Source organism: Ciconia boyciana, chromosome 1 (genome assembly GCF_034638445.1).
Source record: "Ciconia boyciana chromosome 1, ASM3463844v1, whole genome shotgun sequence".
Lineage (NCBI taxonomy): Eukaryota > Metazoa > Chordata > Aves > Ciconiiformes > Ciconiidae > Ciconia > Ciconia boyciana.
The window spans coordinates 133,696,334-133,715,367 of NC_132934.1; the positions used below are offsets into that span (position 1 = coordinate 133,696,334).

General features: G+C 37.1%; 1 protein-coding gene across 5 annotated transcripts in view; it reads left to right on the top strand.

Moving 5' to 3' along the window:
• The window catches only part of SH3KBP1 (SH3 domain containing kinase binding protein 1), a 233,539-nt gene that overhangs the window by 112,252 nt on the left and 102,253 nt on the right, over nucleotides 1-19,034 (top strand). For 4 of the 5 annotated variants that reach the window (XM_072849070.1, XM_072849063.1, XM_072849051.1 and 1 more), the window contains 2 exons: nucleotides 3,072-3,178; nucleotides 13,024-13,147. In XM_072849070.1, coding sequence (XP_072705171.1) covers nucleotides 3,072-3,178; nucleotides 13,024-13,147 — 231 coding nt within the window. Of the gene's footprint in view, nucleotides 1-3,071; nucleotides 3,179-13,023; nucleotides 13,148-18,551; nucleotides 18,627-19,034 lie in introns of all 5 variants that reach the window. The other variant, XM_072849072.1, reaches the window with a different exon arrangement.

Sequence of the window (19,034 nt, forward strand, 5' to 3'; positions counted from 1 at the left end):
GATCCCTTTTTTTCCTTCTTCTAAGCCTTTCAAAACCCAGTGAGGACTTTGCAGCGTGCCTTTTCTGGTTTTAAAGTACTGGGTTTATTGCCACTGCCTTTTCACCACTCGCTAACTTTTCACTTGCAAGTAACTCAGTTTATGCTCAAGTGTGGAGAAAAATGCAAAAAAACCTCCTACAAAATATTTTCTTCATCAATTTATAAGTAAGAAAAAAATGGATTAGATTAGAAAGTATCTGCAGTCTTCATTGCAGAATTGCTGCCCTGTCTGGTTTAAAATTAACTTTACATCAATCGGTCAAATTACTTACATTTTAAAGTCACAGTGTGCCATTTAGACCTCAGATGACAAGCAGTTAAAGCATAGACTGTAATAATACTCTGCAATAAGTGGCAATATTAGCAAAAGGGGAAATGGCGAGAGAAGACCAAGACTTCAATGTTTCTGTCTAAACTGCTTGTTAGCTGTCCCAGTTGATCTTTCTGGTTCCTGACCACGCTGCCTTTGGAGACTTTGTGCTAGTTAAGAAACAGACAAAAAATTAGTGATGCTGGGGTGGGAATACTGCATTTGCAAAACCAGAGTTTTTCTTTACTAAGAGTTTTTGTATACGCACTGCTTGGTTACTCTGACTTCTTTTCCTGTCAGCTCTGTTTTCTTAGAAAACTCATACTGCTGTATTACCTAGGTTGGTTTAGTGTAAGAGAAAACAGATACCCCTTGGCTGTAAAGCTCTTCACACAACTCGTGCTCTGTCAAGTGCTCCAAACATTAGCATGCACACAGAGTCCAGCAGCACCTTCTCCTTCAAACCAAAGGGATGCGCTGCTGGATCTGTTGTCTTGCATTAGACCAGAGAGAGGAACCAGTTGTTACATAGAGTCTATGCCTCTTGTTGGCTTGCTACTCTCCACTTAGGTATTTCTTTAGAGAAAGATTTGGGAGGAGAGGGAGAGCAGTGAGACAACCATGAGACCAATGGAGATAAATGCAGACTTTTGCTAGATTTTCTATACAGTAATAAAAAAACTTTATGGGGTGGGAGGGAGAAGGATTCATACAGTTCTATTATTAACATCCAGAATTGTGTTTATTTCTTACACTCTTAGCAATCTCAAAAATATTCTTCAAGAGTCACACAATATTGATTATTAAGTAGGGTCACAACTGACATCTGTCACATCAGGCAACATCAGCACATCAGTTGCTACTTGACGTTAGAAATCATAGTGGGAATGTTATCTTTAGAGAAAATAGCCAGCCTCTTTCACAGAATGAAAGAAGCACTCAGTATGGAAGGTATTTACTATATTTAAGTTACTTTGAATGTAGCTGTGTAAAGTTGTCAATTTTTAGGACCATTTTAGTTTAGATGGTGAAGAACAAATAGTCATCTGTAGGTGGAAAAAAGAGCCAATTTGAGCGAGTTTGGTTACATTGCATTAAGGTATTAATTTTAACATTCAAAAAGCTGCCACTCATGCAGGATTGCAGTGGCTGTGAAAAATATTGTCAGAAAGCCAAATTCAATGGCTTCCCTTCTCCCTTCTTTCTCTAGTTTCAAAAAGTTCTGTAACTTTGTATTACTGTTTGCCCTAGAGCAGGATTATCAAGAAATGTTGCAGGGGAAATAATAGACTGACCATAAGATCCATTTCTGTAATTAAATGTCAGATTAAGGCCGTTCTTGGACAGTGTTTACACAACTGATTTTGCTGTGTACTGGACATGTTTAACAGTTAAGAGAAATAGTATAAAAGAAAGTACATTTATGTGTGTAGAGTGTGTGTATGTATGTGTGGATACATGTATATAAATAATAAGACATAGTATGGTTTATACATTGCACATCTTCTAGAGAAGAGGGAGTAATCAGTGAATCCTGTGTTCTGAATGATTTCTCTCTTCCTACCTTCTCCTCCTCCACCACATTCCAACATGGTCATGATTCATGTCCCTAAGTTGTCCTTCAGCTAATAGAGGCTGAGCAGCAAGCTTCGGCAACTTAATTTAGGGAAGTTCTCTCATCTGCTCTGCTATAAATCATACAACTATAACTATATGTAAGCCAGCGGATCTGGCAAAGCAAGCTCTGGAACTGAATCTTTTCATTTATCTGTCTGCCTTAGAACTATGATGGCAGAAGGGTCAAGTTTAAGGGCTCTTACTCTGATTCAGAGCTATGAATTCAAGCCTCTCTCCAGTCGTGCATCCAAAGATGCACCCTCATACCAGCTTCTCATGGGAGCCTGGGTGTCCAAGCTGAAGAGAAATATGGCTGGTAACACCATTTCCAGTAGCTGGTTGATTAACAAAATTAGCCTGTCTTAACCATGCTAACCCAATGCCACACCTAGCTTTGGGGGTCCTTTGGGATGGGTTTTCCTTCTGTTTTCTTTCTGATATTAGTGCATAAATATGCACCTTACAAATATATGTGTATGCATACATACACATATGTACATATATATCTGAATGTGTGTGTGTATATATTTAAAAGAATATATATTAAAAAACGGTTAGTGAGATGTTTGTACACCTGTGAAAGAATTATGGAGAAAAAGATACAGGACAAAATAATCAGTTGAGAGCTTATTTCCATATAAGCAAAAGCCACAAGGTTTTGGATCCCTTCCACACCCCTCCCATTTCTGGATTTGCCTGCACCATGTGTATACAGCACTAGCCTAGAAGAGAAATTGTAGCAAATACACCTGGAAAGATCTTCTGGGTAAAGTTTGTCCATCCTGTCACTAGGAAGCACAATCTATTAGTTAAATTTTGGCTCTTGAATAATATTACAGAAAATAAAAAATTCCCACAATTTCTTTTTATTAATTGCATTGAATTATAAAAATAGTGGAAATAAATAATATGCACCAGAAATCTTTTCTCCACACTTTATATAAATTAATTCTAGGCAGATATACTAAGCATTGCAAACATTCTGATTCTTTTAATAGTGCTCAAAGAATAATATTTCATCTTTAATAATTTCCCCTGGCTTCTGTTTGGCATGGCATTTTGTTTTCGTTTTACAATTTCCCTATTTCCTTCATTTCCACCAGGAGAGAGAAACAGAAGAAGAAGATGTCAGGTGGCTTTCAGTTATATGCCTCAAAATGAAGATGAACTGGAATTAAAAGTTGGTGACATCATTGAAGTTGTGGGAGAGGTGAGCAGATCTTTAATGGAATATACACACACATGCTGTTCTGACATATCTTGTGAGTGCTAAGCTCTTAGATACAGTGTGTTCTAAGACATAATTTAAACCAGACATTTTTCTTCTCTAGTATACTGACGTGTCTGGTTTGGGTTACTGTTGGGGGTGAGGGGATCTGGTTGTTTGCTTATGGATTCATGAGGGTTTTTTTCCCTGCAGCACTTCTGCTGGTTTTACTCGATCAGTTGACGCTTCTGAGTTCTGTCCAGGGAAAAAGCTCAAAGTTTGTGCTACAGGGCTATTGAGTTTATATCTCTGAAGAACCAAGATTATAGCAGAAAAAGCTCTTCCCAATTTTAGTAAGCCAGCCACAGGGAAGAATTATCTTTACGGAGTTAAACACATTTAAGAAATTTACTTGAAGCCCTCTGGAGTTCAGCCATGACATTCACCTTTTGTCATCTTTGCCTGCAAATTTTAACAATTTCCTTTTAGAGTAATCAGTTTAAAAAAAAAGAAAAAGAAAAAAAACAAAACCCAACCCCAACAAATTCTTTAGAGACTCAAGATGCGCTTATTTTGGGTGGAAATGGATGTGGAAAATGAATGCACATCTCTTAGAAGGACTGGGAACAAAATACAAAAGCTTGGACAGAGATACAGAAATTTTCCTTGCACAGATGAATCAGGTTGCAGGATCAAGGAATGCTGTTCACTCCCAATACCTTCAGTTTTGTTCCATTAGAGATTTTAGAAATATCTTCTAGATATTATGAGGACCTTTTAATAGCATGAGGACCAAAAGTCAAAATGCTAACAATGAAGCCTTTAAGTAGAATGCATTCAAACTCATTTAGTCTTTATTTACTTAGCTTTAAAAAGATCTAAGAACTTTGGCTGCTCAGACAGCCAGTAAAAGGTGCATTTCAGCTTGTATCATTTATTTGAAGGATTTTTTTCCCTGTGACTCAGGAGCTAATAAGTCAACATTTATTTTCTTGTCAAGGATGTATGATTCATTTTCTTTTCCTGCCTCTGTCACTTAAGAAATCAGTTCTAAAAGAATATAAATTCTACTGCAATCTACATGACATCCAGCATTTTCTTATGAGATCTTAAATTCTCACATGTGAATGTAAGAAGCTTAGTGATCACTGGTTTTCCTTTAACCTGGCTGTGCATGCCAGCTCTGCACATCGTTCTTCCTGGAATCAGACATGATGTGTCACTTAACTAACCTTATTCTGTCTGTGAGCAGAATTGTAATGGGGGATGTCAAGGTTGTAAGATATTTAAGAACATATTTTGAAGACAATGTAAACCCAGTATTATAATGAGTTTCACAGCAGCACATGAGCTGTTTTCATTGCGCAATTTGAAGTATATTTGACCTCACATGGCCACACAAATATCTTCCGTCAGTTGCCCTACTTAAAACTTTTAAGTCTGTGTCTTTCAAGAGTAAAGTGATAGAATAAAAACCCTTCCTAGTATCCAGCCAACAAATTAACTCTACCAAATGAATGATATGATTAAATAATTTAGATGAGACACTCGACTTCTTTTATGAAATGCATCTCTTGTCTTCGTATAAATTTGAACAACTTAATTATAAATAACAGATTTCTTTAAATCCAAATGAGACTGAAAATGTTTGCATTAAAATTGAAAGATGTAGAACCATGAAAGTGAAGCATTCCTGTACTTGCATGTGTGTGCTTGTAGTTAAGGGCATATTTTTTGAAAACCACTTAGATTGCTGATTACAGACTTGGTAGTCTTAAACTCATAATTGTGCCTTGCATTGCTACTGTTGAAGAAAGCATTGACAACTTGCTGATTCTAAGGTTTAAGAAAATGTATTGTCTAGGGCTGCTTTTTTGTTTGGCAGTCCTAGAGAATGGCATACTGGAATTAGTTTTACTGTAGCATGGAAGACAATTGCTCATGGCTAGCTTGAACTGCTGGCCATAAGTAAATGCCGAAGAAGAACAGCAGACACAGATGAGGCTGTGCCCACTTTGACCTGACGAAATACCCTGTTCTGTCAGCTACTGAAACGTAAGCTCTGCCTCAGGCATCATCTGGTGCATTCATGGGATCCAGGACATTGTCTGACTCTTCTGGGTGGAACTAGATCAGCTGGTGGAAGAGGGAAAAATAAAGGAATTCAGAGAAAAAATTCTCAGCACCTCAGGAAGTGTTACTGTGTGACCTTTATTTTCCATCATGGTTGATACCAAGCAGTTGATGTTGAATACTTGCTGTTATTACTTCCTCTTCTGCCCTTACCATAGTAGTGATAATTCCTCGAAAAAGTAGGGCAGAATTTTTCTTTAGAAACAGGAACTTTATTTGATGTAGAAAGCCGCACCAACCAATGTACTGATTTCATTGTTTACTCTTCTGCTTTTAGGTAATGCTGCATAGTCATTGCATTGAAATAGGATTCACAGTGTTTATGTAATAATATGATGCTCCTTATTTCAAATGGTAAATATTTGATGTGAGGGACTTATTATTTAAAAAATATAGCTTCCTCAGTTGTCAAAATGAAGATATTTTTGCAAGGGCCAAAATCATGCTGTGTTATTGTAAAAAAACCCCCAAAACAACAGCAAGAAACCCTCCTACATAGGCGACAATTGGAGGCAATTCTTGCAAAATACCAATTTTGTTTATCATTAGTCAAGAAGAAAAACTGGATGATAGCATCTTCAGCATTATTTACAGAGGTTCAGTGGGTAATTGGAACATTAATGGTCATTCACTTTTTATTTCCAGTTGTTTCTTTCTCTTACCCCATCTTTTTATTCATGAGTAGAACGTCTCAGATTCCCACAGGCAGTATTTTACTGTATACTCCTAAGAAAGTTGCATCAGATGAATTAATTGGTTTTAAATTGACTTAGATTAATATTTTCAAATCTCTGTGGATTTCTGTTTAGTTGGAAATAAATCGATTCCTAACTGACTTACGGCAAACTAAAATGGATATTGTTTAAATCAAAAGTCTGTGTATATATCTTTATGTGGGTATTTAGCAAGAAATGTGTTTCAAATCTCACTTATTGTTGACAACCCATTAAACTTTTCCTGTTGCAAAGAAAAGCTGGTTCCTGTTGTACTGTGCTAATGTGGCTTCATCGTTAAAGAAATGGGTTGTGCTCCTCCTCGAACTTCTTGAAGGTCACTGCCTCCAGCAAAGGGTTGGCAGAAGGGAATGCAAGTCTTCTCCTCAGGTGCCTCCATCAGTGCCCAAGCATGTTTCCCCAGACACCCAGTGAAAATGGGTTACACTGATATCACATGGTGACATGCTGAGGATGAGAATGCCTTCCTTTCTCCCACCTCTGATTCAGGGTGCTTACCAACACCTGAGGGGTAGTAGCATCCGAAGCTGGCCCAGATCCTTCTTCCTGGTGCCAACAGGTTGGATAAGATACTTTTTGAAAGGGTTTTTATGTCTGTGGTAGTGGTAGATACTATTGGAAATTCTTGTTGTGGCAGAAGTGGTTTGGGGCTGCACAGTGTATTGAAGCAACAGCAAGCATGAGTTTTGAGATGCTAGGCTTGTCACCAGATAGATATCCTTGGAGGCTGTATATGTTCAGAATTCACAGTTCCTTCCTATTTGTTCTAAATAGTTAGAAATCAATTATAATAAGATCAGACATTCATCACAATAGATAAAAATGCTTGTTGTTGAACTAGAGGTTTCCATAACTACACAGACACAGACACTGATACCCATGAGGCATTAATTAACAGACTTAAATTAAAAGTACATTTGAAACTAACAAGAGAAGCATTTTCATCATTGTTTACACTCACTTTTAATGTGATTGATAGCTTTTTGCTTGTCATTTTTCTAGCTCATTAGCTATAACTCTAATTACAGTTGTCCCAAAATACAACTGTAACTAATTGTCTTATTAAATGCAGATATCTGAATTCCAGTTATGTTTCAGCCTTAGACTTCCATGGGGTGCCAGACAATTAACCTGTAGCATCAGAGTAAGGACATTTGGCATGTCATTCAATAGTTCTGAGCCTGCTTTCATTTTGGATCATTCTGTCATTGTGCTGCTATATACCTTGTGGCCTCATCCTGCTGAGAAGTCAGCTTTTTGGCAATGTGTAGTTCATGGAGTTAAGCTCACAACTAAGTCTTTGACTGAGCCGTGCTGTAATACCACTGAGTTTACTTTGACTTTTACTTAACATTGCCATGTATGACGTGATCAAATCCTGTAACTCACTCATTTGAAATTTTAAAAATGCAGACTGAATTTTTTAAAATCTGCTGCTCCTTTTGGGCAAGATTGATGGGTTGGTTTTTTTGTTGTTGTTATGAGATAAAGTGGTTCAACTCATTTCCAAGAACAGGATGAACACTAGGGATTGAGCTGGACTTTCCTTACAGTAACTTATTTTGACAGCTGTAGAGTTGAAAGGGGAATATTTAATAGTGACAAGGGGATGATCTGTGCCACAAGTACAGAACTGTATAATACTGCAAGAAAACAGTTGGGAATGAATGCTGGGGTTCCATGTCTCTCGGTTACTTTTCTGTGAAATCCTGTGGTAAGGTGTTTTTACTAATCCTCCTCCAACAGGTGGTTCACAAGGACTTTTATGACTACTGCTTGTTAGTTCATGTGGTAGGAGGCTTTCTTGTGGAAATAAGGGTGCAAAGACCTTTGATTCTTTATAGGGTCATTCCAGTTCTATGTGATTGCCTTCTCTGTCCCTCAGTTTCTTACTTAGAAGATGATGTTAAAAAAAAACAACAAAAACCCAAGCCACAAAAAACAAATGAAAAAAATCCCAAAGCACATTTTGACATTGTAAAATAGACCTCTGAAGCTGAAAAGATCCCCTAATACAAGGTGCTTGTGCAGTCTTTAATTCGTCCCTTCTGCATCAGAGTTACCAAACAGCTTCCAGATGTGCTGTAGCAGAAGCCCAAGGACTGGCTGATGTCTCATGGGTGACTCTCTCTGAATGCACTCCCAGAATAAGCCATCAAGTGGCACTGTAGGCACCATCTGCTGTTGAGGTCTTGTTTCCAAAATTTCTTTTCCCATTGGCAGTGAATATGATTTGTTTATTTTGCTTCTTGGGAAACTATGTTTTTAATTTCCTTTCAACATACAGTTGCTTTTGCCCCTCAAGCTCAAGATCTGCCATTAGAATTTATAAAATAAGGGAGTTTTTTCCTTTGCTTTTTGTGCTCTAGTTCTCTCTAAGCAAAAGAAAATTTGTTGACCTTGGGCTTCTCTCCTTCCTGTTGTCCGCCTCTGGCATTGCTTTTTTTCCTGGGACTGTGTTTTAGTTTTAACAGCCTAGAAAGACTGTTGTGATCCATGGAGACTTTGTTCCACCTGAAACCTTTCCTGACTCAAAGCCTCCCTTGTTTGCCCTAGCTGAGCTGTAATAGTCTGTCAGCCTAATAGGCAAAGCTGCAGGTTGTAGAAAAGCTTGTGGAATGGGCAGATACAGGAGTTTATTGGAAACACACTTCAAGTCAGCAATTCCAAAGAGCTGAGCATTTTAATCGTTTAACAACTTTAGCCTACTAATTATATAGCAAGGTGTAAGCAAGCAGCTGTGGCAATCCTAGATAGTCTGGCAAGCAACTGCTGGTAGTGCGCCTCAGCATTTCCTGCTCTTTTTGGGTATCCCGTCCTGGAGTTACAGGAATGGCCAGCCAGTTCCCTCAAGGGAAGGTGCTTCTAGGCTTGTAGCAAGAAGGTTTATTCCGCTGCAGGTCAGGCTGATGCTCCCTCTGACACTTCTTTCTTTGAAGGGGGATGTTGCAGATGGTATTGGCCATGAAGAGAAAACCTGAAGAAAATAAAAAGTAACGTTTCCCCACTTTTGGAATATCTTAATTTTGTAGTCCCGGTGACCTACTGAAGTAGTTTTGTTTTCTTTGGTTGCTTTACAGTTACAGAATAAAACTGTATTCCCAGTCTGAAATAGAACTATTATGTTTGCCTGAAGGCTTCAACTGCTGTCGTATTATTTTCTTTTTTCTTTTTTTTTTTTTTTACTTTAAACATGGAAATAGACTGATTTCAATAAAGTTTTGCTGATTTCTAAGCAGCTTAATGTTCTAGCATCTGTATACCCTTTTGAGAATTTCTTGTTTGTGTGTCTGAATGTCTCACCCATATAATTCTCTGTGTTATTTTCCTATCTGTCCACTTTCATGGCATCTATTTTGAGCACTTCATTATTATTTCTTATTTATATTCTTATTTGTAAGTAAAATTAACTATTACAACCTCTTAATGTCTTTTTAGTCTGGGTGGTTATTGTGTGCTGGGATGTCACAATTTGATTAAACACTCACTTTCCAACAAAGTAAAACGGTATATTTGGAATTATTTTCATCTGTATTTGGTTTATAGTTTCCAAAAACCTCATTTACATCAAAAAAGGCTCTACTGATTGAGTAATTTAATTAAAAACAAATACAAGTATTCTTTCTTCATTGAAAATGTAAAAAATCCCCAAAGCCCAATGATATTGGAAGAACATTTGAATGTTGCATAATTATTAAACTAGATTCAATTTCCCTTTAAACCCCAAAGGCAAGGCTTCTTAATGGGATGCATTTCGCTAGAGATGATGTACCATTCTCTGGTGATACTGTAGTTCGTATCTCATTCAATCACATCCAGGCGTTGGACTGCATATAGCTGTCTGCTATTGCATCTGTCCCTGCCCCACACTTGTCATTGACTGAGTTGCAGTTGGGTGCATGTGTTGTTACCTCCCTAAATATATGAAGTGGAGCAATGAAGTATCTTCAGTCACTTTCCTGTACGTTGTTGCTCTTCAAATACTGTGTGACAGCAGTACTGGCAGCCTAGGGGCTGGGCAAGATGAGGGCGTGCCATGCCTCTCCGAAAGGCAGTGAGCAGATATAACACATTGAAAACATGTCTTGAAAATACATCTAGCTGAGCCACTTACATTTGGCATATTGGAAAGATTCTTCTTCTAACTTAAAACCAAAATCTTTGTTTTCAGGCTGAACTTACAATTGGTGTGTAGGTTATTATGAATAGTAGAACTTCTTTTCTGGCATAGGGACATGGACTACTGAATGAAATCCTCCTCTTTTTAGTTTGTTTGGTTCGGCACATGAATGCTGGGCATAAATCAGGACCTAGATACATAAATCCTGAAAGCACTTTGTTAGTATAGTAACAAATTTTATTGAGTGCTCCTACCTTCAGATGGATTACCTCCATGAATAATGGATTTTCATTTGTAAGGTTTTATTGGCTAGGAAATATTGCGACATTTCAAACCATATGGCAATGGATTGCCCCAGTTTGGGATAACTAAATCCTAGGGCTATTTTAGTGTCATCTTTATTGTATGGATTAATCTCTAGCTGGTGTGTTTTGAGGCTTAAAAGTATGTAGCATGGAGCCATACTGTTTAAAAATACTTAAAGCTTTCAATGCTTTTGATGAAAAGTTCCTAATCTTTGGAACGCCCAGTTTGAACTGAACCTCTGATGTCTTGGTAACATCATTCTGCATTTTCTTGTGGAAAAAATCTGGGGTTTGCTTTAGATTTTTCTGAATTTGTAAGACTATTGAATATGACATGGTATTTTCAGATAATTCCTTCTTGTATCAGCTGGAAAACTTGTAATAAGCTAAAGAATGCTGTGAGTATATTCACATTCAATTTAGATTTACCTGTCTAAAGATCTTTGTATGTGTGTTTTTCTACACATGTACATAGAGGTCCGTACATAAACATGCCACATAAAGAATGCTAATGTTAACTTGTAAGAAAACCTAAAGTGTTACCCTGGAAGAAGTAAACAGGAGAAAATTACTTGAGGGAAAGAAGGATCTTAGTGATATTGGTCACCTTATTTCTGTCAAGTAATCGCAACATCTTGCAAAGCAGGGATCTTGGGAACTGTGTAATTCCCCTGTGATTAATCTTCTGGTCAATCAGCTAATGCAGTTAGGGTTTAATGTTTAGCTCTAATCAATAGAGCCATCTGGGAATAGTGCATTAGAAAAATTGAAGTATGTTATAGCTCAAAAGTGTCTTGGCTGTGTTGTGTATTTTCTATATATAATGGTATATAATATATAGGTATTTAGAGATATAATTTGTAGGGTCTGCCAAGTGTTGTGGATCATGCAGTTTCAGTTTTCCATATAGTTTTTAATTTGTCTGGAGAGAACAAAAGCAAATATTACCTCTGAGAGACTTTAAGACTATGATGTGAAAAGCCTGCACCCCACTGAAGTCATTGAGTGATTTGTGTGTATTCTACCCTCTGAAGCAGCATCAAGATAATAACCATATTCCCAAAGTTGTGCTTGACCTCAGTGCATTTAAAACAAAAAAAAAAACAGTTTTGTCATGGACAGGTACTGAGATTAAATTAAAGTAGCTGTGCTGGTCTGAACTGCTTTCAAATTCAAACAAAAAATCAACCCACGAGGACAAGAAATGTGCTAAAAAGGATGAAGATGGAGAGAAAGGAAACACTCCTGGAGTAACAACAATTTGCTTCATAGTAAAATCGTACATGCAGCTAAGTTGAAAGAAATTAAACCATTCCTCTATAGTTTGAGGAAATATTTGCTTGTGTTATATAATTAAACATGTTAAATAACAGACCTTTTTTCTAAGAACCTGAGATTTTCACAGATAAGTGATACGAAACAGACTGTTTTTCTGTAATAATTAACTAGTACCAATTAAGATGTGGGGTTGTTTTTTTAACAGTAAATGTGAACACCCTCAACTTGTAAAGTTAACTTTCTATTTTCATGATTTTGATTGTGGGGACAGGAAAGAGATGGGTAAAACATTGTTGGAGACTGATGTGTCACAGACTGGTACTGTCCTCCCCTGTTATTTTTTTGGTGAATGGACAGTGTCTGACAGATGAAAAATATTTATCTGTCAAGGGTATGTTTAGCTGATGCATATAATAAGTAATTTCTTGCTGTCCCATTATAACCTAAAGGCATCTGGTTTCTAAGGGCTGTCATTTCACTGCCTGACACTGCCGTTCAATCCTGAATGGGTTATACAGGAGGGAGTTTGTCATTTTTAAGTGATATTTTCTCTTGGCATTGGGCTAGGAAGTGTCTCTCCTCCTTCTGACCATATCATTATTATGTATTTCAGTACCTCTTTGTAAATCTAGACTCAAATACGCATTAGTACTGTTCTTTGTTCTCCACAAAGCTTTTACATTAACACATTAATGATGTAGCAACATTCTTAATTTTTAAAATAGAGCATTTCTGATTTTCATGGGGAAGGCAGGAATATTCACATGATTTATAATAAGATACCTAGTTTAGATTCTCTGAATAGCCCTTTGCAGGTATTTCTCTTTCACCATTGACTACTTAGGGAATTTAAACTCTTACAATCTGTAAATCACATACGTTAAGAAGATGGTCATGAATAGGAGTATGGTGTGCGCTGAAAATGTAGTGATTGAACTGATATCCATAAAAACTGAAATGTGGAAACACCGTGTGCTCTCTAGTTGTTCTTTTATCCTTTTATTTAACGCTCGTCCATGCTTCTGACTGCTGTCAGCACTGCTGACATTTACAGATCGGTGCATGCATCTTTCTTGTTATTACTTAAAAAAAAAAAAAAAAAAAAAAAAAGATATATGTTCTGGTTTGGACCCTATGCCATGTGTTCCTTAAACCTGAAATTAATACAAACTGCTCAAAATCATTACTGTCATTGTTACTGAAAATCATGTATATAATGTAACTCTGTAAAGTGTTGCTTATGTTAAAACCCCTTTTTTTGTTTTTGTCTTGGTGCAGGTAGAAGAGGGCTGGTGGGAAGGTATACTCAATGGAAAGACTGGCATGTTTCCTTCTAACTTCATAAAGGAACTGTCTGATTCTGATGATGTTGGAATGGCACAGGAAGAGCAAGTAAAACCAAGTAAGGAAAAAAATATTATTGATGTTCTGTATATATGTCTGTGTCTTTACCCACTATCACATTGATAGGGTCACGTGTTCATGTCTCTTTGCTTGGAAGTGTTTTTGAATGCCATGTTCTTAATTTATGCTGTGAAAGGGTCAGATGATGATGATAAGTGTGTACTTGCAATGCTACCTGAGTTTCAATATTGGCATCGCTCCCCGAGCTGTGTTAAGACTTGCTGAGCTGCAACAGACCAAGAACAGAGAAGGCAATGATGATTATTGGATTTGTATTTCAAAATGAATTACAATTTTTTTTTGTCTTTAGATGTGGAAACTGAGCAAAGTAACCAAACATCTACGAAGTGGCTGTGCTTATTTAAATGAGGGATTAAAGTGCCATGCCTTCTATAATGACTCCAGTAGATTTAAGGATTCATAATTATTGGTGTGGGACATGCGGCACTTTTTCCCTCCAGGTGCTGAGCATGTTACTATCACCTCCGTCACCCACTGCCCCAGCAGCCAAAGGGAAAAAGGCCAGAACTGGGACATGGATTTTGTTCTCTCACTTACAGTGGGCCAGTACTGCTGCAGGTGAAAAGCATGTTTGGTAACTAAGTTTGCAATAGTGTAAGCATGGTAGTGGGTTGTCCTATTTATAATTTCCCTTGGAGAATTACCTGAACCAAAAGTATGTTGTTATATGAAATGGACACTTGTTGGTCTTCATGTTTTTTCTGTTCTTCAAACAGATATTCTTGTTATTTCCTAATTCAGTGGTCAATTCTGAATCTTTAGTGAAAAGGAAAAAAGTCAATTGTATTTACATATTTCAGGCTAATTCCACAATACCTGCCAAGGTCTTCCTATTTTCAGCACTGCAGATATTCATTGTTATGTAGTGTTCTTCTGAGATCTCTGAACAAGTAAATGTGAAAGGACTCCCAAGATTTTTGTAAGCTGGTTTCAGCTGAAATTTACCAAAGCCTTTGTAGTTCACTCTGTCAGTAAGAGGTAGAAAGTTATACTACTTTCTTTGTTTCTTTTTTTCTCACATTTTTCCATTTAAGGCAAATTTATCGTCTTTATTCCATCCCACAGAAATAAGATCCTAAAAAAACTGACTTTGCAATGATGAAAATTTTTCGTGTTGTTTTTGTAATGGAGTACCTATCCATGTGTAGTGGCAGTGGTGACCTGGTCTTGTGGTCAGTGCTGCTAAAGATATTTACAAGTAATGTTCCTTCAGACTGGAATGAAAATATTTTTAAGGAAGTTAACAATTTTAGTGTGATGGAAAGGGAAGAAGGGCATTAAGTGAAGTTGCACATTTCAGTGAGATTGCAAACTGCTTTCTATAACCTGTATATGCTATAATGAATTTCGTGCATTATAAACACAGTGAGTCTTAGAAGAACTGATTGTGTAGATGTAGTTTCAGCTCTGGATTCTGTAGTGTTTGGTACTCTATAAATGAACAAGGTAAGTGATACTGTTTAGGATGGAATACCCCAATTTTATCTGTATGAATGAATTAATATTCCTTCCCTAGGCAATTTGGTAATACTTACTTTATAATGAGCATTCTAAAAATGTCTTTTAACAAAAACATACATTGGAGTGTGTAAAAGCAGCCACAAAGCATTAGCTTGTTTCATCAACGTCCATAATGGCACCTGCTTAGTTCAAGCTCAGTTTTGTGTGCTGGTTCCGACTGTCAGTGAAACCTAAAATGTGTGATACCTGTATTAAGAAGCTATCAGCAACACAGATATCGTTTTTGTCTCTTTAACTAAATTGAAGATAACTACAGCTGAGAGATGGGTTTTCTTCTTTCTTGTATGTCATTTAACTCTTTGGAGGTGCTTTGTGGCTAGCTAAGATGGTGTGTTATTAGGAGTTATTTTGTAAATAGCAAAATACCTATAAAACAGAAGAACACTATACACCTCCTCAGAGAGAGACAGGGACTCAAGGAATGTTGAGATTCTTATGGGGGATTTAATGCTTTTTAATTAAAGTAAAACCATAAATTTAAGAACTGCATTCCCTTAGCAGATTTATGGGAAATATGCATCAACTCAGTTCTTTCTGTATGGTTTATGTAATTGTTACAGGTGTTGCTGTCGAACATGTGGTGCTTTATGAGGTTCTATTCAGGTACACTGACTATCTGGATTTGAAAATCTCCATAATGAGATTGCAAAAATCTCAGCAAGTTTATACAACTGACTAGGAATGATAACCTCATTCCAAGTATCTGTGCTTAGTGTTAAAAAATAGCAAAATAAAAACCGGACAAGTAAACCCTGGAAGATTTGGGCATCAGGCTAGCATTACTGTTGAAATGCTCTGGGTAACATCTCAAAGGGGTTCACTCATGCCTGTAGATCAACTCCTTCCTCTGAGGATAACAAGACATGACAGCACTTCAAATCTGCAATAACTCCTTTTTTTCCTCTGGAAACATTGTTTGAATATGTCTGTATCACAGGACTTTGTAAGGCAGAAACCTTGAATATGAATTCTAGCTAAGTTAGCACTCAGGTGCGAGGGGTGTACCTGCGCATTGAACCAGAACCTTCGGTGGTCACTGAGGTTCTACACAGCTTCTAGAGGGGCCTAGAAAGGGTCGGGGTATGGCTTTGTAATCTTCAGCAGCGACCTTGGACTCTTCAACCCAGCTTATGCAATGGATAAGGTAATACTTGGCAGGTTACTGCGAGACTTGGGAAGGTAGCATGGGATCTTTGGAGAAGGGGCACTGTGCAAACACAAGAGTATTTTTTAGTTAATAGTTAAATTTAATGCTTTGGTTAAACTTAGTTAAACTTGATCTTTTAATCACATTTTACTGACCCTCTCTAAAGAGAGCCTTTCTGGAAGAGCAAATGTAATTTTTGGTGAACTCAAAGTGGAAGAAGTACAGAAGAGATAAATTATATAAATTGGCTTTTTAGCAATAAGGTTAATAAAAATGCTTATTTCTCTGTCCTTCTGTTAAGACCTACACAGGCCCAATGGGGAGAAAGGTGTTGTCTGATTTTGTTGGTTTTGTTGTGTCCATGTAAATTTTATGGCAGATCAGAGTAAATGGCCAGAGGAATTATCTTGGTTTCTTTTCACACTCTGCCATAGAGTAACCTCAGAAGTTTCTTCAGAACAAAAAGCCCCTTTTTTGAAAATGTCTGGGGCTAGTTTTGGAAGTGCCTAAGTATTTCTGAATACTGACAGTGGGACTTAACTTGCCCCTTAACTGAAAGGGTTGGGAACCTGTGCTTCCCCTTAGACGGTGGGTGCTCAGCAGATTGGCAAGTGAGACTGTTACGAGATCAAAAGGCTGTGGGTTTGAGGGTGGGTTGGTCGGTTGGTTTGTTTTTAAAGTATTTGTCCCAGCTGTAAGGTGACTGCCAAATTTTTTGTCTTCAAAGGCACGTTTCAGAATGTAAGTACAGACAGAATCAGGTACCCTTAGAGTAAACGACAGTTCCTTGTTCTTTAAAGCATTCTCTTAAATTAAAACATAGCTTTTCTTTGACCAACTGTTACAGCATGAACAGGAAGTATGCATTATAATTTTATTACTATATTAAATGGATACATGAGTTATAAGTTTATTTTCTAGATTTCTCAGGTATCTAGGATTAATTTTAAGAATATTTTCAATACCACATCTTGTCATTACAGCCTGTCAAGAAACAAAAAGTTGTCATGTAGTCAAATAAATCATATTTGAGAGAATCACAACTTAATACTACAGAGATTATTTCAAAAGTATTTTAGTATGTTCATGGCAATATCATGACAACATTTAAAGGTGGCCTTTTATATCTTGCTGTCTCTTGTTTGTGTCTGTTCAGGAATTGCTAGGCCTCATGGCCTATCAACTATTTTTAGAACCTGTTAGTGATGGCCGCTGAGAAGTCATGACTACTGGAGTTGGAACTGATGGTAGACTCATCAGCTGGTGGTTCAGTCAGGCAACCTTCTGTGTTTTGAGTTCTTAAAACTTTAGATGTCCTTTACTGTCTCTCTGGCTCTCCTCAGTGTCATGAAGCTTAACATACTTTTCTCTTAGCTATTTCTTAATTGTTGTTTGACTGTTTTAATAGCATTCTTTTAATGGTATTTTATAAAAACAAGGTGGAAAGATGGATTTGGGGCTTTTTTGTTTCCTCATTACGTAAAGATAAGGCAAGGAAAAACTTTTGTTGTTAATTAAACTGCAAGAACAAAACAAAGAAACAGCTTTTTACAAGACATAAATGAGTATTGGCTTTTTATTTTCTGAAAGTCCAACAGAATGATATGCAGGGGAAGAAAAAAAAAAATACACATTTTTGGTACCAAAATGGGTGTGATGCTATGTTGGGACAATTCACATGTACTGGCAATTTTGCTATAAAATTTTACTGAAGACATTAATTTTTATGATGGTATACCTAGGTGAGATGGGCAACAAGCTGACATTGGTATATTCTTGGGCTTGCCTGTGTACCTCAGGTTTCAAAAAAAACCAACACACAAAACACCTCAGCTGCTCATGCCTTTACCTTTACTTGAATTTCATATCATAAGTGTCAGAGCATGAGTTATCTTGTTATCAAAGAAAAAAACCCCAAGAAATTAATGGTTTTGATAATAAAAATGTTATCTTAAAGATCTAAGATGGGAAGTGGGATTTGTTTGGGGTTTGTTGTTGTTGTTTTCTGTTTTAATTTTAGTATTTTGTTTTTGTTAATGTATGCTGAGTCAAAACACCTGATTAAGTTATTGGCTGAAAAACTGATTTATTCAGGTTTTAGTGTCCTATCCCTTCAACTAAGCATTGTCTAAGACCAGTTCCCATGTCCAAAACATTTCTAATAAGTCATCTTGGAAAGATGCAGTGTTACTGATGCTCACAGGATCCTGGTATATTAAAGAAATGTGAGTATTTCAGTGCCCTGTTTGGATGTCAGCTGTGCTTGTTCGAGTGCACTACATCTGCATCAGGAGTGTTGAGCCACTGTGAGTACATCATTGCAGTAATAATTTTTTCAGGCTTCCCCTGTGATCCATGAGGAGGCTGAATAGGACAGACAAATAATTTCATTTGCAAGTCTCGCAACTTGATGGACAACAGACAAAACCTAAGAAAAAATGCATTCTGTTGGACATTGTAAAGAACAGCTTTAGCAAAATCATGAGATTCTTTTATCTGACATACATGCAGTAAGAAGATTTTAACTTCATGTACAATCAGATACTTTTGTTAATATTCTCGTTGTTTTGCTAATGAGGCTTTGAAAATGTTAGTGACTGAAAATACAGATTAAAACCTCTTCCTCTCCCTTCTTTTTACCATCATTCGATCTCTTCACCGCCACCCCGCCCCTTCTCTTTTTTTCCTCTTTCCTTCTCTTGCCTGCTGTCAGGAAAATCTGCCTTTGAAGGGACAATTCTGTACAGAGTGGCACCGGCAAAGATTGACAGCTACAGACGCTATAACAGTGAGTGTGTTTCAAAATCAACAAGCAATAGCTTTAGTCCTCAGTACTTGTTTGATTTATCTACACTTGTAAAATGTGCCACTGCTACTCACTTATGGCTACTCTACATGCATATATTTGTCCGTAAGCTAAAGTCAGTTTGCTGCTGATGAACTGCCTAGCCTTAATGCAATGAGAATGCACTCGTTCCTTCTGTGCATGTGTATGTTATATGTCCATATAATGTATGTGTGTAAGCCCACAATAAATTGTGAATTACATTGGATGTTTGGGTCTCAGCTATGGATTGAAATTAAGACCATTTAGTCCCATCATTTTTACCACCTGAAACATGAAGACTATTAACAATAACCACAAATCTTTGAATTAGAAGTCCTTCTGCTCTAAAAATAAAGTTCCCATTGTGAT